The sequence below is a fragment of the Geotrypetes seraphini genome, chromosome 4 (assembly GCF_902459505.1).
Source record: "Geotrypetes seraphini chromosome 4, aGeoSer1.1, whole genome shotgun sequence".
NCBI classification, from domain to species: domain Eukaryota; kingdom Metazoa; phylum Chordata; class Amphibia; order Gymnophiona; family Dermophiidae; genus Geotrypetes; species Geotrypetes seraphini.
In genome coordinates, this window is record NC_047087.1 from 293315026 (window position 1) to 293340708 (window position 25683).

Consider the following 25683-nt stretch of genomic DNA (forward strand, 5'->3'; position numbering starts at 1 on the left):
GCAAACTTGAAACTTCAATCAAGTTTGCTTGAAAAGCTGTCCGCGCTGGGGCTCCGTAGATGACGTCACCCACATGTGAGAATATGCTGCCTGCTTGTCCTGGGATAAAGGTCTCTGCACTGATGAGATAAACTCGTAAGCAGAATAAATGTGAACACGAGACAGTGGGGCTATGATACTTGATCCGTTGAAAGAGGCACCAAAAAAGTGTCGGCAGTGGATTGGATGCACACTGATAGGGGAGGGGCATCGGGCTGTTAAAAAAGGCTGCTTTAATAAATAAATGAAAATACTGGTGAAAAACTAAATAAAAAACCAAAACCTTGATAAAATATCAAACCTGACTGCAAGTGGTAGTGAAAGTAACATAAGGCACCTGTAGTACTGTTAGCGCCAGAGCTGCTTAGAATAAAGAACCGTGCTGTACATGAGGAGGAGAAAAAAGAAAGAATGCGGTGATAAGATGTAAAGTGCTGGCCCCTCACTGCACCACTTGATAAAACTAAGGAGCAATGTTCTAGAGCAGGGATGCCCACACTTTTTGGGCTTGCGAGCTACTTTTAAAATGACCAAGTCATAATAATCTACCAACAATAAAATTTTAAAAAAACACAAAGCACACTGTACGCAAAGAAAACGTTAATTATCATTCCTATTCCGGGGTTTTTTCAAAGAAGTCAAAGCAGATGACACCGACTAGCCCACCTGCTTTGAAGGGCTTTGTAAGTCGGGGGTAAGTACACACATGGCAAACAGTACTGTAGGAACCACACTAACTCAGGAGGGAAAATTGCCACAGAGACCTAGCAAACATAAAGTATGGAGGGCTATGTACGTTAATGCCCACAGTTTAGGCAAAATTCTGGACTTAGAAACAGAAATGAGGAATGCCGACCTAGATGTGGTAGCAATATCCGAGATCTGGTTCACGGACTCCCATGGGTTATACTGGGATACAACTTAATTTGACGATTCAGAGAGGGCAAAATAGGAGGAGGGGTAGCACTATACACCAAAGAGGACATCAAAGTAACCAGAATCGCAGACGTCAAGTACACCGGGGAATCCTTTTGGGTGAACCTAGCCAGGGGGAATGACAAATGCCTGTATCTTGGTGTTGTATACAGACCTCCAAGACAACAGGAGAACATAGATTCAGAACTAATCGAAGATATAGAGACCATCACTCTGCGAGGAGACACGGTACTGTTGGGGGGACTTCAATATGCCTGATGCCGATTGGAACAAGCTCTCCGCTACGTCCAGCGGCAGCAAAAGGCTACTAACCTCCATAAGGGGAGCACAACTCAAACAGATGGTATTAGAGCCCACTAGGGATCAGGCGATATTGGACCTAGTATTCACCAATGGAGACAGTGTCACAGAGGTTTCGGTAGGCGATACCACAACATGGTATGGTTTCACCTCAGGAAAGGTTTCACTAGATCAAACACATCCACAAAATTCCTCAACTTTAAGGGCATCAACTTCAAAAACATGGGAGATTTCGTCTATTGGGCGATGCAAAACCAGGCCACAACAGATAATGTAGAGGTAATGTGGTCAGCTCTGAAATTTACCCTACGCGAAGCAACCAACCTCTATATAAAAACAGTAAGTAAACGGCGGAGAAACAATAAACCTCAATAGTTCTCTGCACAGATCTCGGACCTCATAAAAAAAAAAAAAAGAGAAGAGCATTTATCTCCTGCAAACAATCAGAAAAACGAGAGACTATGGAAGACTATCTGGCCAAGTCTAGAGCTGTCAAAGCAGCAGTCAGAGAGGACAAACTCCGGATGGAAGAGAATCTAGCAATAAACATTAAAAAAAAAGGATAAATCATTCTTCAGGTATATTAGTGACAGAAAAGGAACACAGATGGGATAGCGCGCCTTAAGGAATCAGATGGGAATCATGTAGAATAGGACTCCGATAAAGCCGAACTACTAAATAAATACTTCTGCTCAGTCTTTACCTGCGAGGAACCAGGATCTGGGTCCGAAGCTGCAGACAAGGGAGAGCTCGGAAGACCCGTTTCGAGATTTTAAGTTTACGTCCAACAGCGTTTACTATGAACTTTCAAAACTCAAAGTGAACAAAGCCATGGGACCAGACAAAATACATCCCAGGGTGCTTAGGGAACTGAGTGATGTCCTGGTGGAACCGTTATCCGCGCTCTTCAATCTTTCCCTAAGTATAGGAAGAGTCCTATTAGACTGGAAAACAGCTAACGTAATTCCATTTCACAAAAAGGGATGCAGGAAGGAGGCTGCAAATTACAGACCAGTGAGTCTCATATCGATAGTGTGTAAAATTATGGAAACACTAATCAAACACAAATTAGACACGATCCTGAACGATGAGAATCTACGAGATCCCCATCAACATGATTGACAACGGGAAGGTCTTGCCAGTCCAATCTGATCAGCTTCTTTGACTGGGTAACGAAAAAGCTGGCTATGGGGAAGTCCCTGGACTTCAGCAAGGTTTTCGATAGTGTTCCACCCTGCAGGTTATTGAGCAAGATAAGTTCGATGGGATTAGGAGAAACATTAACTGCATGGGTAAAAGACTGGCTCAAAGGTAGACTTCAGAGGGTGGTGGTGAACGGTACTCTCTCCGAAACGTCGGAAGTGATCAGTACCGCAGGGAGTACCGCAGGGCTCGGTACTGGGTCCGATCTTATTTAATATCTTCGTAAGGGACGTGACTCAGGGGCTTCAAGAGAAAATTACATTATTCGCCGATGACGCCAAACTATGCAACATAGTAGGCAATAGCACAGTGGGCAAATGATGGGTTGTATCCGAAGAAGTTTCGTCAGCCCGAAGTTATAATGCCGTTGTACAGATCCATGGTGAGACCTCATCTAGAATATTGTGTACAATTCTGGAGACAACATTATCAAAAAGATGTGTGGAGAATTGAATCGGTTCAGCAAATGGCCACCAGGATGGCCTCAGGACTCAAGGACCTCCCATATGAGGAATGGTTGGACAAGTTGCAGCTATACTCACTCGAGGAATGTAGAGGGAAAGGTGACATGATCGACACCTTCAAATATGTCACGGGCCGTATTGAGGTAGAAGAGGATATCTTCTTTCTTAAAGGACCTTCGGCGACAAGAGGACATCCGTTGAAACTCAGGGGTGGGAGATTTCATAGTGACACCAGGAAGTATTTCTTCACCGAAAGGGTGGTCGACAATTGGAATAGCCTTTCAATTCAGGTAATTGAGGCCAGCAGCGTGCTGGATTTTAAGAGAAAATGGGATAGGCATGTGGGATCGCTACAAGGAAGAAATTAGGGGGTGGGTTAGTAGAGTGGGCAGACTTGTTGGGCCGTGGGCCATTTCTGCCGTCATCTTCTATGTTTCTATGAATCTATGCACTGTCACCTCAGTAACAACCATACAAAAATAGACAAATACCCCCCTCCCTTTTTACTAAACCACGATAGCAGTTTTTAACGCTGGGAGCTGCGCTGAATGCCCAGCGCTGCTCTCGACGCTCATAGGATCCTTGCGCTAAAAAATGCTATTGCAGTTTAGTAAAAGGGGACCATAGTGTAAAATATAGACAGCAGATATAAATTCAGACACATTTTAATCACTAAATTTAAAATAAAATAATTTTTCCTACCTTGTTGTCTGGTGATTTCATGAGTCTCTGGTTGCACTTTCTTCTTCTGACTGTGCATCCAATCTTTCTTCTCTTCTTTCAGCCTGTATGCTTCCTCAACTCCAGACCTCATTCCCTCTCCCAACTTTTTCTTCCTCTCTCCCTGCCCTTTCTTTCTCCCTGCCTCCCTTCCTTTTTTTCTCTCTTCATGCCCCTTTTCTTTTTTTTCTGTTTCTCTTCTTGCCTTCTGTCTCCCTGCCTGCCCACTTTCTTTCTTTCTCCCTGCCCTCCCCCAAGCCACTGTCACCGCCATCGGGGAACAGGCCACCAAGCCGTCGCTGCCATCGGATAACAGGCCCCAAAGCCGCTGCCGCCCCAAGCTCTCCATGCATCGGGTCGACCAGCAGTCCTCTCCCTGACGTCAATTCTGCCGTCAGAGAGGAAATTCCGTCCCAGCCAGGCAGCGATTGGCTGGCCAGAACTTCCTCTCCGACAGCAGAATTGACGTCAGGGAGAGGAAGGCTGATCGGCCCAAGATCGCGATCGACCTATTGGGCACCCCTGTTCTAGAGAAATGCTGCCGGGTCCTGCCTTCATGGAAACAGAAAATAGGCAGGACCCGGCAGCAAGAACAGCAAATTGTAAGCTTCACTTACCTGTCTCCCGCCTTAGCCCGTAGTGAATACATGCTCCGGGGCTCTAACATGTGCGTGCCGGCTTCCCTTCTCTCCTCCCCCCCCACCGGACATAACTTCCGGTTTCGGAGGGAAGAGAGGAGAAGCCGGCACGCACACGTTAGAGCCCCGGAGCATAAGTTCTCCAAGCCGGTTTGTTTTTAATGTTGAGCAGCGGCGGCAGCAGCAGAATTCACGATCAGATGATAGCCAGGCGGTCATCTAAATTAGCCGAGCGGAGCGCCAGGCAAAAAGGCCCTAGGGAGAACACTGGGCATAGTATGGGTATAGTATTAGTTAGGCCTATTTTTAATAGCAACCCTCAAGCAAACAGAAACTACATTTATCCGGCATCCTATCAATCCCCATGGGTGCCAGTTAACTGAGAGTCTACTGCAGTGTCTCTCAAAACTTTTTTTTAGCTCCATCACACTATATGGAGCAAAAGTTTTTTGCGGCACATCATATAGAATTGGAATTGTAAAATTGCAAAACCAACAAAAAATTAAATTTGAGTTATTTATATGGATAATTGTAACAACGGTGATGAAACTAAAGTAGATAGAATAGAATTGCTAATCAACTCAAAATACGGCTTGATAGTCAACAAGCAAACATGCACTTCATCATCCACCAACTGCAGTCGTTCCTTTTCATTTCTGTCAGATGAAAATCCAAGTTTGCAAAGATAAGAAGATCCAAACGGTAACAAAGCCTTGATTGCTTTGTTGCTCAAGTTAGGATAACAACTGCATAAAAAATAAAACTAAAATTACTTGCTGTTAGTTTTTAAGGACCAACCAAAGAATGCTTGTTTATGTAGTTGAATCCTTATGCACGCAGATGCTCATAACATTGATGGACTCTTGCGTTCACGACTATTCTAGTGTATACATATGAAGGAAATTTTTAAAAATAAAGTAAAAATCTAGAATCTCTCATGGCACACTCAGAATCTCTTCAGGGTACACCACTGGGCTGTGGCACAGAGTTTGACAGAAACTAGTCTACTGCATTATCAAAATATAGCTTTGATGAGTGACAGTTGGTGAACTGTTAAACTTTTGTGACTTGATTAGAGTTTAGGTAGATCTACAACTGGTAAGATGAAATTGGTAGGAAGACAACTGGTAGGATCTTCCTACCAATTGTCGTCCTACCAACCAATAGTCCTACTGCTACCAATTGCCTCTACCAATGGCGTCTGAACGGAGGGGCCCTTTCACACGCATAGACCAACTCCACACATGACATGACTGCTGACAGAATAGCCCTTCTTCCACCACCTCTCTGACATCCGCACCCCCCCAGTACCTTTCCCTCTCACGGGTGGTCTGTGGTGCACGTAGGGCGACTCCTTGCCAGCCACCACTCAACATCACCATCGACAGTCCCCCCTTTAAGGACAGTCCCCTTCCTGACACCCCACATGCCCCTGATACTCCTCTTGACATCCATACACCCTCCCATTTCTACAAAACCCGACAGTCCCGAAAAGGCCAACTCCTTGTCTTCCCCTGACATCCCCCCATCCATACCTTTCCCTCTCTCAGGTAGCTGCATGGCCCAGCACCCCCAGGCTCCCTGATACCTCTTTGACACCTCCCATACCTTTCGCTGAAGTATTGGCAAGAGGAATGCCCACTCCCTCCTACCGATAGGGCTGCCTCTTCAGAATGGTGGCCCTGCCCCCTCCCAGTGCATTTTGGGATATACTTGGAGGGGCTAAGGCTAAGGCCCAGTGTAATTCAAAATGCCTGAGGAAGCAGGTCTGCCATTCTGAAGAGGCAGCCCTATCTGTAGGAGAGAGTGGGCATCCCTCTTGCCAATACTTCAGCGAAAGGTATGGGGGTGAGATATGTGGGGTGTCAGGAGGTAGCTGGGGTGATGTCAGGGGAGGACAGGGAGTTGGCCTTCGCAGGACTGTCAGGTTTTTGTAGAAATTAATGCCGGCAAGGAGTCAGACCATATGTGGGGTGTCAGGAGGGGGGCTAGGGGGAAAGTATGTAAAGTGTTGGGAAGGGGTCTAAGGGTGAAGGGGGGCAATGGATTTTAATATAAGTTTATAGCCAGCAAAGAGTTGATCTTCGCTACTAATTGTGATGATGTAATCATTGGACGTCTGAAACCGGAAGAGGCCCCAAAACTGTTTATTTCTTGCACTGCGGTCTCCCTATGCTGTTGTGCATATGTGGGAAGAAGTAGCACGTTGAGAATCCCTGAGGAGGCCCTAGATTGGTGAAACAAGGCCTTGTTGGAGTACTTTGGAAGATCTCTTGCCAGCTTTGTGCTGCTGTGCTTTGAGTGTCTTAACACCGATGAAGAGTGAATGAGGATGGCGTTTACAACACAGCTTCAGCATCAGAGCTAAGTTTTACTTTTCCTTAAACTTAAGTTTATGGGTGCACAGCAGTGGGATATTCTCCTAGTTAGATCTTTACATTTTGATGGGTGTGAGTGTTTTATGCCATTGACAATAGAAACGCCAGCTTGAAATCAGTTTTGATTGCTGCGTGAGAGAATTTATCTTGAGGCTTTTTCTTCACTCTTTTGATTAATGTGGATCTTTTAGGTAATGCCCACTGCTGGCGAGTAACATTTTTGAAAATTATTGGATTTAAACATTTCTATCATATCTCCCCTCTCCCACCTTTCCTCCTAAGTATAACCACAGAAATTGAGTAACCCCTATTTAGTAAACGATTTTTCAATGTAGAAGCTTGAAAAGTGAAATCTTTTTCATCAGAACAGATTCTATAAAAACGTAGAAATTGGCTGAAAGGATGACTTTTTTTGTTTTTTAATAGAAAGGGCGGATGTCAACTGCTAAATTGCAAACAATATGTTCCTGTCAGTGGATCTCTTAAAAATTGTGGTTTCAAACAGAACACCCATAACATCCAGAAATTAAATCTTCTCTTTATTAACTGTCATCATGAATTTAATGGCTGGGTGTCCAATGTTCAATCAATTGAATTAGAGAACATAAAAACTGTATAAAGTGACAGTGTGCCAGAGCCAGTTCTGTAATTGGAGGGAATCATAAGGAATTATTACTCAAAAAAAGAAAAAAAAAGAAAGGATCTTTAGATCTTTAAATGCTACAGTAGAATGGAATAGCATCATTTTTATTGAGATATGTTTTTTGAATTACTTATTAGAGAGTTTTCTGAGTTTATAGCAGGGGTCTCAAAGTCCCTCCTTGAGGGCTGCAATCCAGTCGGGTTTTCAGGATTTCCCCAATAAATATGCATGAGATCTATGTGCATGCACTACTTTCAATGCATATTCATTGGGGAAATCCTGAAAACCCGACTGGATTGCAGCCCTCAAGGAGGGACTTTGAGATCCCTGGTTTATAGTGATGAGAAGGCATTTTTCTTTTTTTAACATACATAACACAACTTTTTTCGGTCGTTGTTAAATAAAATGAGCTTAAATTAGAATGGTAGCTTTTGTTGAGTCAATTTGAGATTATGCTATTGTACATATGCTCTTTTTATTGCAGTTTTTCAGATCCTTTCAACCTTGAAGCAGCTGTATTAGTGAAACGCTTGCCATTGGTGGTGGTGGTGATCAGAGTTAGAAATTAGAGAATGACACGGGGAAAAAAATCTGTCCCCGTCACTGCCCCGTCCCCGACCCACCGTCCCCTTCACCGCCATCCCATTCACCACCCCGACACCGTCCCTGCAGCATCCATACAAGCCTCAGTACTGCAATATTTAGCTTATTCCTTCCTTATAAATCAAAGATCTGGCTGCTGAACTGGAGAAAGATGTTCAGCTGGCAGGGCTTTGTTTATAAATTTTTATCAACACAATATACTACTTTATCCTAAAGCAAAAAAGAAAAAGAAATAGAATTTTTTTTTTCTACCTTTGTTATCTGGTTTCTGCTTTCCTCATCTTCTCATTCAATTCCTTCCATCCACTGTCTCTTCTCTCTGCATCTTCCATTTGCTCTGTTACTGTGCCTCTCCCTTTCTCCCCCCCCCTCCAAATTAGTCTGGCACCCATCTTCTTCCCTCCGCTCCCCCCATAGTCTGGCATCTCTGTCTTCTCCCCACTCTCTCTTCCCCATTTCCCTTCCGCGTCTTCTCCCCACTCTCTCTTCCCCATTTCCCTTCCGCGTCTTCTCCCCACTCTCTCTTCCCCATTTCCCTTCCGCGTCTTCTCCCCACTCTCTCTTCCCCATTTCCCTTCCGCGTCTTCTCCCCACTGTTTTCCCCATGTCCTTTCAGCGTCCTTCTCACCACTCGGTCTTCCCCATGTCCTTTCAGCATCCTTCCCCCCACTCTGTCTTCCCCATTTCCCTTCAGTGTCTGTTCCTCTCCACCCCACCTTTCCTCCCTTTCTCCCTGCCTGCCCTTACCTTCGTGGCGCTTTCACACACCCCCTGCAGCAAGAACACCTCTTAGCCGTTTACGCCATGCACCTGCACCCCCCCCCCCCCCCGGACAACAGGCCCGGTCCGACAACTGTGCCGACAAACCTCCCTGCCCTTTACCTTCATGGCCTGCGATTTCTAAACTGCCTTCTTACAGTAGCTGGAGCGTTGAAATTGGATATGGCTGCCGGAAAGGTCATCTCTGATGCAACTTCCGTAAAAATAATGGAAGTGTTGCTGAAAGAAAGGATAGTGAACTTCCTTGAGTCTAATGGATTACAGGATCCGAGGCAACATAACTTTATAAAAGGTAAATCGTGCCAAACGAACCTGATTGAATTTTTTAATTGGGTGACCGGAGAGCTGGATCGAGGACATATGCTAAATGTAATTTACTTAGATTTCAGCAAAGCCTTTGATACGGTTCCTCATAGGAGGCTCTTGAACAAACTTGAAGGGCTGAAGTTAGGACTGAAAGTGGTGAACTGGGTTAGAAACTGGCTGTCGGACAGACGCCAGAGGGTGGTGGTTAATGGAAGTCGCTCGGAGGAAGGAAAGATGAGTAGTGGAGTCTGTCAGAGTTCGGTGCTGGGGCCAATCCTGTTCAATATGTTTGTGAGTGATATTGCTGAAGGGTTAGAAGGAAAGGTTTGCCTTTTTGCGGATGATACCAAGATTTGTAACAGAGTAGACACCAAAAAGGGAGTGGAAAATATGAAAAAGGATCTGCAAAAGTTAGAGGAATGGTCTAATGCCTGGCAACTAAAATTCAATGCAAAGTAATGCATTTGGAGATTAATAATCATAAGGAACCATATATGCTGGGAGCTGAGAAGCTGATATGCACAGATGGGGAGAGGGACCTTGGGGTATTTAAAGTGAACATAGAAAAATGGAGGTGCAGCTTGGGTGAGGGGCATTTTTTTTTTAAAATAGCAAATAAAGCTGTGAGGGGTTAACTTATCTGCCAAGATGGATCACCTGTATAATTATTCTAAATTAGCCACCAGAGGTACAGAGGAAGAATGAGGAATTGAGAGGATTAAGGGGCAGGTGAGGGAACTAAAGATGAATTAGATAGAAATGCTGCCTTGAAAATCTTGGTAATTCCCATTTTATGTTTGTTTACCCAGTTCCATATTAATATCTCAAGGAAAGTGTTAAGGAAATGGCAGAACGCATATGGGAGACTACCACGCCACTTTAGTGGAAATCACTGCAATCTGACAGTAACAGGTCAAGCTTATCCCCAACCCATCAGCTCTCACTCGAACGTTCCAGTTCCAGCTCCACCAACCCCGCCTACTCTTCCAAATCATGCAAAGATAAATGCAGATTCGACCAGCCACCAACCTTCTCACACCAATCAACAGTAACAGCGAAGGCTAACGCCCCACCCACTCTTGCCTCATAAAATTGACAAAAATAAAAAAAAGTCATCCAATCAGACAACCAAAACTCCAAGCCTTCAGTACCTTACTTCCGTTCCCTCTAGTTGGCGGGAGTTAAAGCAACTAACAAGTTAGTTTGAGTTGCACACCACCTAACGGCCTAACAAAAAAGGATGCTGTTAATACCAGTGCAGTAATTTGCCCTTATAGACAGCCTTATTAACTAAGAAACAGCAATAAGTACAAATGATACACCAAGACTACCTATTCCACGTAAGCTGAAAACGTAAAGGCTGCCGAATAGCCAGGGTGCGGTTGCTATGACAAAGGAAAGGCCGCTCCTAGCCTGCAGTGGTTGACGCTTGTTCGTCCGCCTCGCAAGGCTCCAGTTTTAAAAAAAAGTGCCGACATGGAAATAGATAGTAATGGAGCGAACAGAGCCCCTCGTACTAATTGTACTCACATTGTCGATAACGACAGGTTGATTGGCTATCACGTCGTACGACTCCATGGCGGTACCTTCCTCGGGCCAGAGCGGTGGACTCAGCACGCCTGCGCAGCAGAGCAACAGCGGCTGGTAGCAGCAGTCACGTGCTAGAAAAGAGGCAGGAAAGGCCTAACGAAAGGTCAGCTCATTTACCGGTTGTGTGGCAATGGTACGTGGTCCACACACAAGAGAAAATTAACATCACAGCACCACAAAATAAATACAGTCAGTTAACGACAATCTGGTACAAAAGAGCGAACAAAATACTGTTATACAGTACAGATCAATGCTAGCGCTATGCAAGCAGCAGCACTAGACTTGTTCCACACAGCTCTTTGCCCCGCCTCCAAGCTCGGAAATGGGGCGGGGCTCCGAGAGAAATCCCGCCTCTGGTAGTCGTGGATTGGCAGAGCGTTCTGAGCAACAAGCAGTCCCCTACTCTGTGGAGCGGCCGAAAACAAACCCAAGTTGGCGGTGAAGTGGAGGGGGAGGGGGTGGTGGTGAGGGTGACGGAAGGATTCTCGCTCTTCCCATCGCGCCAAGTCAGCTGTCCCGGAACCGAGGCGCTCCGGGCTACGGCGAGGTGGCGCCCGGCCCACTTTCAGCGGGAAAGGCAGGGCGAGGACGACGGGCGGGACGCGGGATGGATGACTTGCGGCCTAGCGGCGTAGCGGGATCCCCGTCCCTGGTGTCCCTCTTCCCCCCGGGTCTGCACGCCATTTACGGTGAATGCCGGCGGTTGTACCCCGAGCAGCCGAATCCTCTGCAGGTCACCGCTATTGTCAAATACTGGTAAGTGAAAGCGACTAGGGGGAAGGTCGGCCCGCACGGTGACGGGACAGGGGCCGCCCCTGGGGGTATATGTACGGTAGGTGGGTCGTGAAAGAAAGGCAAACACTCGGGGCTGGTGAAGAAGCGCCGACGGGTAGCTCAAAAAGGCCTCTGGCGAGCTGGTTTTCTTTCACGAGCAATATCTGATGGGTGAAGGTATTTTGGGAAACCAAAAGCGCAATTTCTTTTAGAGTGGCGAGGCTGGATTCGGAGCTTTTATAAGTTCAAGTGGGACAGAGAAACGCGAGTAACTTTTTCAAGTCGAGTCCGGATAACACTTTTGATACAAATGATGGATAGTAGCCGAAATCATCAGAGGAACTGCTTTTTTATTATTAATATTTTTACTGTTGGTCATCATCACCATCGTCAAAACTGGAGCCCTATAATCTGATGAAATGAAGTTGTGTTGCCAGAGACTACATTTTTCTTATGACCCGAGGAACAACAGCTGTACACATTTTGAAATAAATCGGACCTTGGTGTGATGTTAAAATGTAAAGTTTTTTTTTTAGTTTCAAAGTAAGAGCTATGAATGAAAATATGGTGTCACAATATCAGTATTTGTTAGTGTTTTCTATTCACTGCTTTTTTATGAGATGGATAAGCTGAGCATTTTGGTTGAAAAATATGCGTTTGCAATAGAATAGCTGGAAAAAAAAATCCCAGTTTTAATTTATTCAACTTTACTGGGCTTTTATAATTAAGGTATCCAAACACACAGAATATATTTTTTTAAAATGATGGTTCATTGCCTGCCTTTCTGTGCAATTCACATAATAATAATAATAATAATAACTTTATTCTTATATACCGCCAACAATCTTGCGACTTCTAGGCGGTTTACAATAAAGAGAAACTGTACATACAGCGAATTACAGAGTATAGCAGTGTACTTCTGATAATGGGAACATTAATGATAATAACAACAGTTCGTATGCTGCAGGGCCTTGAAGTGCCATGCGGCTTACAAAGAATTGGAAAAATTCCATAAATTGAATGGGGTATTCATAGTTTGTGTTTGGGGGTTAACAGTTTACAAATTCAGTTTTGGGAATGATATTGCGAAGAGGCTATTGTCCTGGTTCGTTACCTAGGTGTTTCGAGAACAGGTACGTTTTTAGGTGTTTTCTAAATTCTCCGTAGTCATTTGTGTGAGTAATTAGTTTTTCTAAGTCTTTGCCCCATAAGGCTGCTTGATACGATAGAAGTTGTTGGTGGTATCTCTTATATTTGCATCCTCTAGCCCAGTGTTTTTCAACCGCTGTTCCGCGGCACACTAGTGTGCCGCGAGATGTTGCCTGGTGTGCCGCAGGGCCGCCGGGCCCGGAGCTGACAGGGGGCCCGAGGCAGGGGCGCCAGTAGCTCGCCAAGGCAAAGTGAGTCGATCACCCAGGACTCACTTTGTCTTGGCGATCTAATCTATCGAGCCGATAAGTCTTCTTCTCCCCGACGTCAATTCTGCAGTCGGAGAGGAAGTTTGGGCCAGCCAATCGCTGCCTGGCTGGGCGGAACTTCCTCTCCGATTGCAGAATTGACGTCAGGGAGAGCATGTGTCGGCGTCGGCTTTGGGGCCTGTTATCCATTGGTGGGTCCTGTTCCCCGATGGCAGCGGCAGTGGCAGTGGCTTGGGGAACGGCAGGGAGAAAGAAAGAAAGAAAGGGGGCAGGCAGGGAAACAGAAGGAAAGAAGAGAAACAGAAAAAAAGAAAGAAAGGTCAGGGAGAGAGGAAGAAAAAGTTGGGGGAGGGAATGAGGTGTGGAGGAGAGAAAGCATACAGGCTGATAGAAGGGAAGAAAGATTGGATGCACAGTCAGAAGAAGAAAGTGCAACCAGAAATCACCAGACAAGGTAGGAAAAATGATTTTATTTTAAATTTAGCAAAGTGGAGGCAGTATTACCACAGTTTTCAAAGGAATTTGCCCAAATAACTTAATAGTTAACTGGGTAAATTCCCAGAGATGAAAACTTCCCTTCACTTACTATGCACAGTTCTGAATTTATATCTGCTGTCTATATTTTACAATATGGTCACCTTTTACTAAACCGCAATAGTGGTTTTTAGCGCAGGGAGCCTATGAGCGTCAAGAGCAGCGCTGGGCATTCAGCGCAGCTCCCTGCGCTAAAAACTGCTATTGTGGTTTAATAAAAAGGATGGAGGGTATATTTGTCTATTTTTGTATGCTATAAAAACCAAATACAGAGAGAGACTGAGAGCTGTTGACGAAGAGCTACGTGTGTGTCTTTCTTCGATTCCAGCCAGAATATCAGCTTTGTGTTCAGCCAAACAGGCCCAGGTTTCGCACTGAATAAAGTATTTTATAATTTTTTAATTTTTATTTCGTAATAAAGTACCGTATTTTCGCGGATATAACGCGCGCGTTATACGTGATTTTACGTACCGCGCATACCCCTCGCGCGTTATATGCCTGAGCGCGGTATACAAAAGTTTTTAAACATAGTTCCCACCCCGCCCGACGCCCGATTCACCCCCCCAGCAGGACCGCTCGCACCCCCACCCCGAACGACCGCTCGCACGCGCTCCCACCCGCACCCGCATCCACGATCGGAGCAAGAGGGAGCCCAAGCCCTCTTGCCCGGCCGACTCCCCGACGTCCGATACATCCCCCCCCCCCGGCAGGACCACTCGCACCCTCACCCCGAAGGACCGCCGACTCCCCAACAATATCGGGCCAGGAGGGAGCCCAAACCCTCCTGGCCACGGCGACCCCCTAACCCCACCCCGCACTACATTACGGGCAGGAGGGATCCCAGGCCCTCCTGCCCTCGACGCAAACCCCCCTCCCTCCAACGACCGCCCCCCCCCAAGAACCAAACCCGACCATGTGTCTCAGGCCGCGCCCCCAGGTGGGACCTAAGGCTCCAGGGCCTATTCTGATTGGCCCACGCGCCTTAGGCCCCACCAGTAGGCGGAGCTTTAGGACGGATGGGCCAATCCGGCCTCATTCCTTCGTTGGCTGCCTGCCGGACAGGCGGGTTTGGCTCCCGTCTGTCCGGCCAACTTCCAAAGGTACGGGGAAGGGGGGTGGGGGGGGTCGTGGGGGTCGGCCAGGGGGGTCGCGGGTCGGCTGGGGGGGAGGGGGGTTTCCGTCGAGGGCAGGAGGGCCTGGGATCCCTCCTGCCCGTAATGTAGTGCGGGGTGGGGTTAGGGGGTCGCCGTGGCCAGGAGGATTTGGGCTCCCTCCTGGCCCAATATTGTCGGGGAGTCGGCGGTCCTTCGGGGTGGGGGTGCGAGTGGTCCTGCCGAGGGGGGAGAAGAATCGGACGTCGAGGGGGGGCATCAGGCTTTCAGGATGGGGACAGGACTTCAAGGGGGGACAGGCAGATCGTCAAGGGGGACAGGCAGACCTTCAAGGGGGGACGGGACTTCAAGGGGGGACAGGCAGACCTTCAAGGGGGGACAGGCAGACCTTCAAGGGGGGACAGGACTTCAAGGGGGACAGGCAGATCTTCAAGGGGGACAGGCAGATCGGGGCAACCAGAGGAGAGTCGGGGCAGTGCACCGAAAGTCAGGGTGAGTCGGGGCAACCAGAGGAGAGTCGGGGCAGTGCACCGAAAGTCAGGGTGAGTCGGGGCAACCAGAGGAGAGTCGGGGCAGTGCACCGAAAGTCAGGGTGAGTCGGGGCAACCAGATGAGAGTCGGGGAGGGCGAAAGGAGAGTCAGGGTGGCCAGAGGAGAGTCGGGCAGCATGCGCGTTATATGCCTGAGCGCGGTATAGAAAAGTTTTTGTACATATCATCGTGATTTCTGCGCGCTATACCCCTGTGCGCGTTTTACAATGGTGCGCGTTATATCCGCGAAAATACGGTAATTATAAAATACTTTCTTTGTGTTTATTTGATTCCTATTCAAGAGAATTACTTTATATATAGTCAATATAGGCAGAGTTAAATTTTTTAACATTTTCTAATGGTGGTGTGCCTCGTGATTTTTTTCATGAAACAAGTGTGCCTTTCCCCAAAAAAGGTTGAAAAACACTGCTCTAGCCGGTGGGGAGACGAACTTCAGGTGTGTACTTCTCTCATGTCTGTTGGATGGGAATGAGAAGAGGTCTGTTATGTATTTAGGGGCTAGACCATATAATACCTTGAAGCAGAGACATCCCAGCTTGAACTTCGTGCGTGCCTCCATTGGCAGCCAGTGCAGGAGTTGGTAGGAAGGGGTTATGTGATCGGACTTCTTCAGCCCGAAGATCAGCCTGACTGCTGCGTTTTGTATCAGTTGCAGTCTTTGCATTTGCTTCTGGGAGATTGTCAGATGGGTAATGTTACAATAATCAAGGTGGCTTAGTATAAGGGATTGTACTAGAATTCTGAATGCTGGAGCGTGGAATACCTTAATTATAAAAGCTCTAATGGACCTAAGTTTCCAGAGAGTGAAAAATCCTTTTTTGATTAGGGAGTCCACATGGTCTTTCATGGTTAGCCCTTGGTCTAGTATTACCCCGAGAATCTTCATCGTTGGTTGAATGGGGTAATTAAGATTGTTAATGAGTAATGATTTTGTCGTATTATGTGCATGTGGCGAGGCTATAAAGAATTTAGTTTTATCTGCATTGAGCTTCAGTTTGAATTCTGTGGTCCATTGTTCCATCAGGTTTAGTGCTTCTGTTGCTATGGGGGTGATTTCGGAGGGTGACGCATTAAACGGGATCATGATTGTGAAGTCATCTGCATAACTGAATACTTTTATACCTCGCTTGGTCAGTTGCGTACCTAGTGAAGATATATAGACATTGAAGAGTAGTGGGGATAGTGGGGACCCCTGTGGAACGCCTGATGGGTTTCTCCATGTTTTAGAGAGGTTGTGGTTGAAGCGCACTTGATAGGTGCGGGTCGTAAGGAATCCTCGGAACCAGTTAAGCACCTCACCTTCGATGCCGATTGCGTCTAAACATTGTAGCAGTTTTTTGTGATCCACATACATATCTGCTTACAAAATTTAGGTTGAGATAAAATTGTAATAGCGTGCACTATAGCACAGTTCTTCAACCGCCGGTCCGCGGACCGATGTCGGTCCGCAGAAAATTTCTGCCGGTCCGCGCAGGGCCGGCAAGATCAAGACGGCAGTTAAATTTCCTGCCGACTGCGGTTCCTCCCGACTAATGTTCCTCCCAGCCTCAGGCGATCAAGATAGGCTGCCAACGTCGGGGCCTTCCCTCTCTGAGTCTCGCCTGTTCGGAAACAGGAAGTTGAAACAAAATAGGCGGGACTCAGAGAGTGAAGGTCCCGACGTCGGCAGCGTGTCTTGATCGCCACCCCTGCCGAGTTGCTGAAGAGGGCCGCGGGGAAGTTGCGATTAGACCGGAGAGAACTGCAGATTCAGGTGCAGGTGGAGGGAGATGGTCAGCGTGTGCGAACAAGATCCTGGAGAGCCTTCACAGTGGCTGTCTTCCCCTCCCACCAGCTCTCCAATTTGCCAGGGAAGTGATTTACCGGCAACTTCCTGCAGGCAAGTACCGAGAGCTGCTGGAAGGGGAGGAAGCCACTGTACGAGGCTGGGAAGGTCTGGAAAAGGGAGAGCTGTTACTGGACTTGAAGGGAGTTAGAAGGAGAGATGCTGCTGGGAGGGGAGGAGGGAAAGGTATGGGAAGAGAGTTAATGTTGGATAGAGGGAGGAGGGAAGGGAGAAGAAGGAGAGATGCTGCTGGGAGGGGAGGAGTGAAAGAGATGGGAAGAGAGTTACTGTTGGATAGAGGGAGGAGGGAAGGGAGAAGAAGGAGAGATGCTGCTGGGAGGGAGGAAGGAAAGGGATGGGAAGAGAGTTAATGTTGGATAGAGGGAGGAGGGAAGGGAGAAGGAAAAAAAGGAAGGAGGGTAGGGAGAAAGAAAAAAGGAAGGAAACAGCTGGCAGGGAGATTACAGGAGGGGAAGGGGGTCAGGGTGGAATGATCAGATGAGAGAAAGGGGAGAGAGGAATGAGAAAGTAGAGAGACATTGATGCTGGAAAGGGGGTCAGCAGAGAAATGAGAGAGGGATAAAGATGCTAGATCTGATGTAGGAGAGATAAAAATGTAGAAGGCAGTGAAGCTGGAATGAATGATGTAAAAAGGAGAGAGGAGGATGGACAAGGAAGAGGGGCATAGAAAGAAGTCAGATACATATGGAAGGGTGAGAGGGCAGACATTGGATGGAACGGGCAGATGCTGGAAGGAAAAGAGTGAAAAGAAGATGAAAGCAGAAACCAGAGACAACAAAAGGTAGAAAAAAATAATTTTATTTCTATTTTGCCATTAGAATATATCAGATTTGAATTATATATCCTGCTAGAGACATAACTGGGGACTGCAGTATTCTGTTAGCATGATATTTCTATGTAGCATTCTATAATAACTTGGCTTGTTCAGTTTTCTTGATAGTAGAGGGGATATATGTGAAGGGGAAGGGAGACAGGGGTTTTGTTGGTCCGTGCTCTGTATATTTGTATTTATAAAATCACAATTGTTCAGAATATTGTTTCTTTTTATACTTTAATAAAATATGTTCAATATAAAATCATAATTGCGGCTTGTGCAGATGGAATCAGATGGTTTGCGGGGACCGAGCTCGCGGAGATGGGGCGTAAACGGGGTTTTTAAATTTTAGTCCTAGTAGTTTGCCGGTCCACAAAATAATTCTTTTATTTCTGCCGGTCCACGGGTGTAAAAAGGTTGAAGAACACTGCACTATAGCATTATGTAACATTGGTTCCATTATATACCATATACTTTATACAGTACAACATGCATTGTTTTGTGATAAGTGGGGAGGGCAAACCCTTAAATCTGGTCTTTGCTATATGTATTCTTTATTGAGATAACAGTAGCCAGTGGTGGAAGGCCCTCTGGCAAATCTTGTTTTCAAGTTAATTTAGTTTAAATGTTTTATTTGTATGCTTTTTTTTTTCCTTAATATGCTTATTAAAAACTATCCAGACATTCTACATAATATTCTGCATTATAGCGTAATCTTGGCCAATTTAAACATTATTTTGTGATCTAATAAAACAATTAATTTTATTATAAGAGCATAAAAAACCCATGCTGAGTTATACCGAGGACCATCAAACTAATACCTACAAGATTATTTTCCTATATTGTGTATATTTATATTGGAATCCACTTAAGATGTAGGTGGAATATAAATGTAATCTTCTTAAATAATGAAATGCTAGCCGCGCATGCGCACTTGTGCCACGTGTTCCCTGATCCCTTTAATGTCAGGGTGTGGCAGTACGAGTGCGCATGCGCGCTTAGTACGTCATTGGCGGGGATGGAGAGAAGCAGCATTGCTGGGCAAGGGGCCGTTCTCGCCCGCCCCGAGACCAGGGCAATCTCAAGGCCAGTGGCCATGCTAGGATAGGGTAGGAAGGAGGGCTTTGAGGCAGGCGGCTGTCGGCAGAGAGAAGCCGAATGCAGGAAGCGGAACGGCCAGGTAAACAAAAAACAACCAACCGAGCGAGCCGGGCCGCTGAGAAAGCGCGGGAGGCCTGGCCCCGGCTGCGGACGGGGACGGAGCTGGGGTGGTGAGCCTTCCCTGCAGCTGAAATGGTGCCGGCCACCCTCCGCGACAGACCAGAGGAGTCAGAGTCCTTTGCCACTCATCCCCCCCCCTTCCCACGGACCCGACTACCTTGGCGATTCAAGCAGTGTGTGCAGGAGTCTTCACACACTGCTTCGGGCCCTTCTACTGCCCTGATTTGCTCTGCCGCGTCTCTGATGATGTCATCAGGGACGTGCCACAGTAAATCAGGGTAGTAGAAGGACCCGAAGCAGCGTGTGAAGACTGCTGCACACGCTGCTTGAATCGCCGGGTAGGTAATCGGTCCGCGGGAAGGGGGGGGGCGGCAAGGACTCTGGGGAGAACAGAAGACACCTGCCCTGTACTAACTCCCGTGGACAGGGGGAGCAGGAAGAGATGCTGATGGACAGGGGGGGGAAATAAAGGGAGGCCTATTGCTGGACAGAGGGAGCAGGAAGAGGTGATGATGGACAGGGGGGAAAAAAGGAAGGGAGGCTTATTGCTGGACAGGGGGAACAGGAAGAGGTGCTGATGGACAGGGGGGAAATAAAGAGAGGCCTACTGCTGGACAGGGGGAGCAGGAAGAGGTGCTGATGGACAGGGGGGGGAAAGGAAGGGAGGCCTATTGTTGGACAGGGGGAGCAGGGAGAGGTGCTGATGGACACGGGGGGGGAAATAAAGGGAGGCCTACTGCTGGACAGGGGGGAGCTGATGGACAGGGGGGAGGTAAAACAAAGGGAGAAGGGCTGCTGCTGGATAAGGGGAGCAGTGAAGGGGTGGTGATGGATACAGGGGAGGTAAAAAGAAAGGAGAATGGACAGGAAAAAGCAACTAAGGAGACAGAGAGAGAAAGAAATAAAGACAGACACACACATGTATTCTAGCACCCGTTAATGTAACGGCTATAAAGCTAGTAAATGAATATTGTAGCAGTGTAATATGGACTTTTAGTACAGTACTTCAGTTGCTGTGGTAATCCATATGGTTGTGTAGAAGTAAGTCAACAATCTAATCTAAAACTTGAATTTATAGATTGTCATCTTTATAAAAAAATAAAGCTCGACTCGGTTTACAATATGTAATGTTAAGGGGGAAATAGTGAAGAGAAAACTCTACAATTTGGTGAATAACCAAGTTTTTAAATGTTTACGGAAAATTTGAAGAGAAGCCACAAAGCAATATTATTCCATAATTCAGGGATCCTTTTACTAAGACACTTTCAACACGGCTCGACCCAGCAGAGTTTCATGGCAATAGCCCCTTCCTCAGGAATCGAACAAGCCAACATGACTAGGTCAGAGTGATTCCAGGCAGTATAGTCGTGTTGGCCTGTTCGATTCCTGAGGAAGGGGCTATTGCCCTGAAACCGTGCTTGGTCGAGCCATGTTGAAAGAGGACTGACTGCACCTTAACTTTGGTCTTTGATCCAAAAAAGCTGGACTCTCCTTGCTACTATTTGACTATAGCACCTTTATTCAGCTAAGTAACTGGAGGGACAAGTGACTAATTTTTTCATTCTCTGTTCAGGTCAGTGGGTTAGGCATTCGGGGCATTGCAGGACAGTGAACTTTTTGTTTTACACTTGTATATATATTTATTTATTGCACATTGTTTGCACTTGACTTGCACTTTAAAGCACACAGGAGCACCCAGATGATGGTGTGCGGCTGGCAGTAAGTGGTAATCTCTGCTCAGTGTTTGCTGGCTTTGCTATTCTAAGCACTAGAGCTGCTCTTTGAGTCGCTCTTTAAAGCTTTCAAACTCACGCTGAGGGTGCTTCTTATCTTAAAAATTTAGATTTGAGGTTTATATATTTTTGGTGGAGTCTAGGGAGTTAACTTTCCTGCAGTGTTCTAGGACACACCATGTATTTTAGTGTCTTATAAGGATATTTTGTCTTGGGGTTTTTGCTATAGTTTCTGCTATAGTTGGTGCCATTGCTCCAAGATCAGCTTTGGGAGTTAGTACAGCGCAATAACTGTCTCTGCTGCATTTGCAACAGACTCAGGTACTGAACACAATGCCTTTGGAGTCAGTCCAGCCCCAGCAGTCATCTAGCTCCACAAAACACTAGTCCCGCACTCCACTGAGACGCTGATTGGTACCGAAGAGTCCTTCTCCTTCTAGGGATTGTACTCCCATTTACTTATCTAGCTCAAGTCGACACAGACGATCTTCCACCAGGAAAAATGACAGATCGACCCAATACCATTCTCACAGTCTACTAGATGCTCCTCTCCTCGACACTGGTCTAGATGCTCAACAACACCAGGGCATATTCAGCAAAATGACTCCGATCTTATAGATCATTTCTCTAACTTGCCAATCATATGGTTTGGACTCTGACCCAGCTCCATCTCCTCCCAGGGAAAATCTCCTCTAGAGAGTCTTTCTCCCATTTTATACGGCAGATGGGACAGGCTCTGATCATTAAACTTGAATCCGAGTCAGAGCTGTTTGATGCTCTTGACTTCAAAGAATGGCCTATGGACTGTCTCGTGCTACTCTTTCACCATCTTGTGAGAGAGGCTGTGTTCTGTAATTGGGAGTCACAAGATAGACTCCCTCTATAGAGTTCAGTCTTTCCCTGGATTTAACAGACCACAGCCTCGGCACCAGTCACTGCTGATAGAATCTGCCTTAAAGAAAGTAAACAGCACCAGGACGTATGCCAGTACACCACCAGGCAGAGAGGGAATAACTTTGGATAGATTTGGTGGGAGAGTATTCCAAAGTATATTATATATATATTTTTTTGTCTTTTTACTTGAAGCAACTGGTACAGAGCTTGTCTGACTTCGAAAAGTTCATCCCATATGATAAATTAGCCAACTTCCAAGAAATAACCAACAATCGTTTTGAAACAAGAAAATATATGTTCTGCTCAGTATTTGATGCACTCAATACCACTTCCAAAACATAGCGGTGTCCATAGCAATGCGCAGACAGGCTTGGCTATGAATTTCGGACCTTGACACCAATGTCCAGGAGAGGTTAGGCAATATTCTTTGTCGTCATCAGCAGCAGATGAATCCAGAGACTAGTGGGATAACAGCCATCTACCAGCAGGTGGAGATAGAGCTCGCTGAGTTGTTTTCAGGGTATATCTTGGATGCACAGCCTCCTGGCCAACCAGTATAATCTATCTCCAGCAGGCTGGCAGATGTGTTTCTCTCAGCTCCTGGATTCTATGGGTTTTGGGGCTAAGGTGTGTTCGAGCCAGGTCAGGTTTTTGGAATAGAGGGGTGTTCTAGCTAGCTTTGGAGGTACACCAGGGTCCCCCCAGCGTCCCTACCTCACCCTCTTTAGGGTAATACCTGGGTCCCCCCAGCGTCCCTTACCCGAACCAACAGAGTGCCTTCTGTAAGTTTATTCTTACCTATGAGGGATGCCTGAAGAGGAAGAGGTAAGGTACAAGAGTACTGGTATTGGCCAGTTAAGCGGTAACAGGCTGGATTTTTTTTTTGTCGGGGGTCCGGGTGCATCGCGGTTTGGGTGCAAGGGCTCGATGCATGGCCTTTCCCGAGGACATGAGAGCCTAGTTCGGGGTGACTTGGCGGTATTCTTCCCTCTCGGGGGGGAGAGAGGGGGGCACCAGCGGCAAGGATTTCCGACGCCTTCCTACAGATGAGTCAAGGCCCTTTTTTTTCCTTCACTGCCTCATGGCGCTTTTGTTTTTTCCTTTTCCGGTAGCGGCCAGGGGTACGCTGCTTGCGGCAGTGGCAGGCGAGTGGTGGTGAGCTTTGCTTTTGGGAAAATAGGTCACTACTTTGGTATGGTCTGATGAGTTGGACTTGGGTCCTCAAGGGTGTGGGATGCCTTAGGGCCCGTATGTCATGGGGTTCCAGTCGCCTTTCAGCATGATGTGAGTAAGCGTTTTTTACTTGCTTTTGGTGGAGCTCGGAGTTGATAGGAGTGCTGTCTCCGGTAACCTACACTCCTTCTGATAGTCAGTCTCCAGCAGCTTGTGGGCGGTAGTTCCCATTGCTTGTCGGGTCCTCTGAGGGAGGGTGGCTGGACCACTGGGGATGGCTTCGGCCAGGTGCTGTTGATGGCTGCTGACGGGACCGTGAGTTGTATTTTCTTTCTGGCCAGAGATGCCTTCCGGCAGGGAGAGGTAGGCAGTTCTTTGTTGGTACGGGACTGCCCGCGGAGGAGGCTTGGCGATAGCTACCGGCGTCAGTTTTCTGAATCATGGGGAGGCTCGGGCCTCAGAGAAGGAGTGTTCCTGGTGCTCAGGCCTCGGGACAAGGGAGTGTTCCTGGGGCTCAGGCCCCAGGATGAGGAGTGTTCTGGGCTCAGGCCTCCGTAAAAGATTATTCTGGTGGCTTAGGCCTAGGCCTGGGTTGAGAGTTTTGTTCCGCTGGCTCGGGCCTGGGTTGAGAGTTGTGTTCCGCTGGCTTGGGCCTGGGTTGAGAGTTGTGTTCCGCTGGCTCGGGCCTGGGTTGAGAGTTGTGTTCCGCTGGCTCGGGCCTCACATATTTTCCTGTGAGTCAGGCCTGGGTTGAGAGTTTTGTTCCGCTGGCTCAGGCCTCACATATTTTCCTGTGAGCCAGGCCTCAGTTGTGAGTTCATTCCTGCTACTCCTTCTTGGATTTCTTCCTGTGGAGGAGTGGACGGGATGTTGGATCTTCTACCTCACTTTCTGAGGTTGTCACTGTATCTCGTGGGGTGGGGGAAAGCCCCTTGTCTCCTCCTGGCATTCTTCCTGACTTCGGTCAGCAGTTTGCCTCCTATGGAAGCCATGTGGACTTTGGGCTCGGGAAGGCTTCAATTGGACGGGGAGTCTTCACTTGTCGCGTTCCTGGCTTGATGCCTTAACACCTTAAGGGGGTAAGTAGGGTTGGTCTGCGGTGATGCGCCTGGGTTTGGCTTTCAGCTAAAGACCATTACCAGACACAATGTTTTCATTCCACAGGAGATTATCTGGGGCATTGTGGTCACGGTAGGAGGCTGCCTTGCCCTCATATGTTCCGTGGAAGGGCAAGGGAGTGGTGATGTCCGCAGCGTGGTGCTCTCTGGCGATGAATGCTCATGCTCACAGGGGCAATGGGGGGGTTGCCTATGAATGAGCATGGGATTCATACTCTCTGGAGTTGGACGTGTGCTGCAGGGCAGGATTTGGGGGACATGGAATTGCGCGTTCCCTGGGTTCTATCCCTCCCTATGTTTGGATTGCTTTTGTACATCCCACTAGTCTTTGGATTCATCTGCTGCTGTTGACAAGGAAGGGAAAATTATGTCCTACCTGTTAATTTTCTTTCCTTTAGTCAGAATAGATGAATCCAGAACCCCACCCTGTTGCGGTGTTTGGTGCTTGCAGGCGTGGTTTGGACATGCCTTGGGGGCTGGAATTACATTCTCAGTTTAAGAGCTTCAGTGATTTGGGTAGCGCATGTGGGCCAGGATTTACATATATTCCTTATGTCTCGTAGGTTTCATTCCTTTTCTGTGTGTTGTTTCTAGGGATTTGAGAAAACTTATACTAGTTGGCCAGGAGGCTGTGTGCATCCAAGATATACCTGAGAACAACTCATTGCACTCTTTCTCCATCTGCTGGTAGATGGCTGTTATCCCACTAATCTATGGATTCATCTGCTGTGACTAAGGAAAGAAAATTAACAGGTAGGACATAATTTTCCCTTTCCTGTCTAGGGGATTAACTTTGTGGTAACAAGATAGAGGAGGCCACACAAAATTAAGCGTCTTGAGGACTCCATAGCCACCTTGTCCTCCTCTAAATCAACGAAACCTTGTCCTCCTCTAAATCGACGAAACCATAGTCCACAACCAGATCCTGCTCGTCAAGGAGGTCTTTGTACTATCCTAAGCGTAAATACATTAAGAACATAAGAATTGCCTTACTGGATTAGACTGATGGTTCATCTAGACCAGTATCCCTTCTTCATGGAAGCCAATCCAGGTCACAAATACCTGGCAAAAACCTAAATAGTAGCAGCATTCCATGCCACTGATCAAGGGCAAAAAGTGGCTTCTCCCATGTCTGTCTCAACAGCAGTTTATGGACTTTTCCTCCAAGAACTTGTCCAAATCTTTTTTTAAAACGCAGTTATATTAACCGCTCTTACGACATCCTCTGGCAATGCATTCCAGAGCTTAACCATTCTCAGAGTGAAAAAATATTTCCTCCTGTTGGTTTTAAAAGTATTACTCTAACTTCGAGTGTCCTCTAGTCTTTATAAATCTTGATGTAGTAAAAAATCGATCCACTTGGGATTTTGTAGACTTTAATCATATCTCCCCTCAGCTGTTTCTTAACTGAAGATCCCTAACCTCTTTGGTCTTTCCTCATATGAGAGGTGTTTCATCCCCTGTATCATATTGGTCGCTCTTCTGTGAACCTTGTTTAGTGCTGCTATAACTTTTTTGAGATGAGACTAGAACTGAATGCAATACTCGAGGTGAGGTTGCACTATTGAGTGATACAGAGACATTATAACATTCTTAGTCTTGTTTTCCATCCCTTTTCTAATAATTCCTAGCATCTTGTTTGCTTTCTTGGCCACCGCCGCACAATGACACCTAGATATTTTTCTTGGGCGCTAACCCCCAAAGTGGACCCTAGCATCCGGTAACTATGATTTGGATTTTTCCCAGTGTGCAATCGCTTTGCATTTGTCCACATTAAATTTCATCTGGCCTTTGGACGCCCAGTCTTTCAATTTTCTAAGGTCTTCCTGCACTTTTTCACAGTCCGCATGCGTTTTAACAACTTTGAACAATTTAACATAGTAACATAGTAACAT

General features: G+C 46.8%; 2 protein-coding genes across 14 annotated transcripts in view; one reads left to right on the forward strand and one right to left on the reverse strand.

The window, feature by feature from the left end:
* The window catches only part of ACTR1A (actin related protein 1A), a 108952-nt gene extending 98063 nt beyond the window's left edge, over positions 1-10889 (reverse strand). For 2 of the 9 annotated variants that reach the window (XM_033940114.1, XM_033940113.1), the window contains exon 1: positions 10342-10449. Coding sequence is in view for 3 of the 9 variants with exons in the window: in XM_033940105.1 (XP_033795996.1) it covers positions 10541-10588 (48 nt within the window). In the remaining 6 variants the exon portion in view is untranslated. Of the gene's footprint in view, positions 1-3644; positions 3697-8806; positions 8924-10341; positions 10450-10540 lie in introns of those variants that run through there. The other 7 variants (XM_033940107.1, XM_033940105.1, XM_033940111.1 and 4 more) reach the window with 7 other exon arrangements.
* An 85-nt stretch (positions 10890-10974) lies between these two features.
* Positions 10975-25683, forward strand: part of SUFU (SUFU negative regulator of hedgehog signaling) — a 244438-nt gene continuing 229729 nt past the window's right edge. For 2 of the 5 annotated variants that reach the window (XR_004539049.1, XM_033940101.1), the window contains exon 1: positions 11026-11356. Coding sequence is in view for 4 of the 5 variants with exons in the window: in XM_033940101.1 (XP_033795992.1) it covers positions 11208-11356 (149 nt within the window). In the remaining variant the exon portion in view is untranslated. Of the gene's footprint in view, positions 11357-11469; positions 11918-25683 lie in introns of those variants that run through there. The other 3 variants (XM_033940100.1, XM_033940102.1, XM_033940103.1) reach the window with 3 other exon arrangements.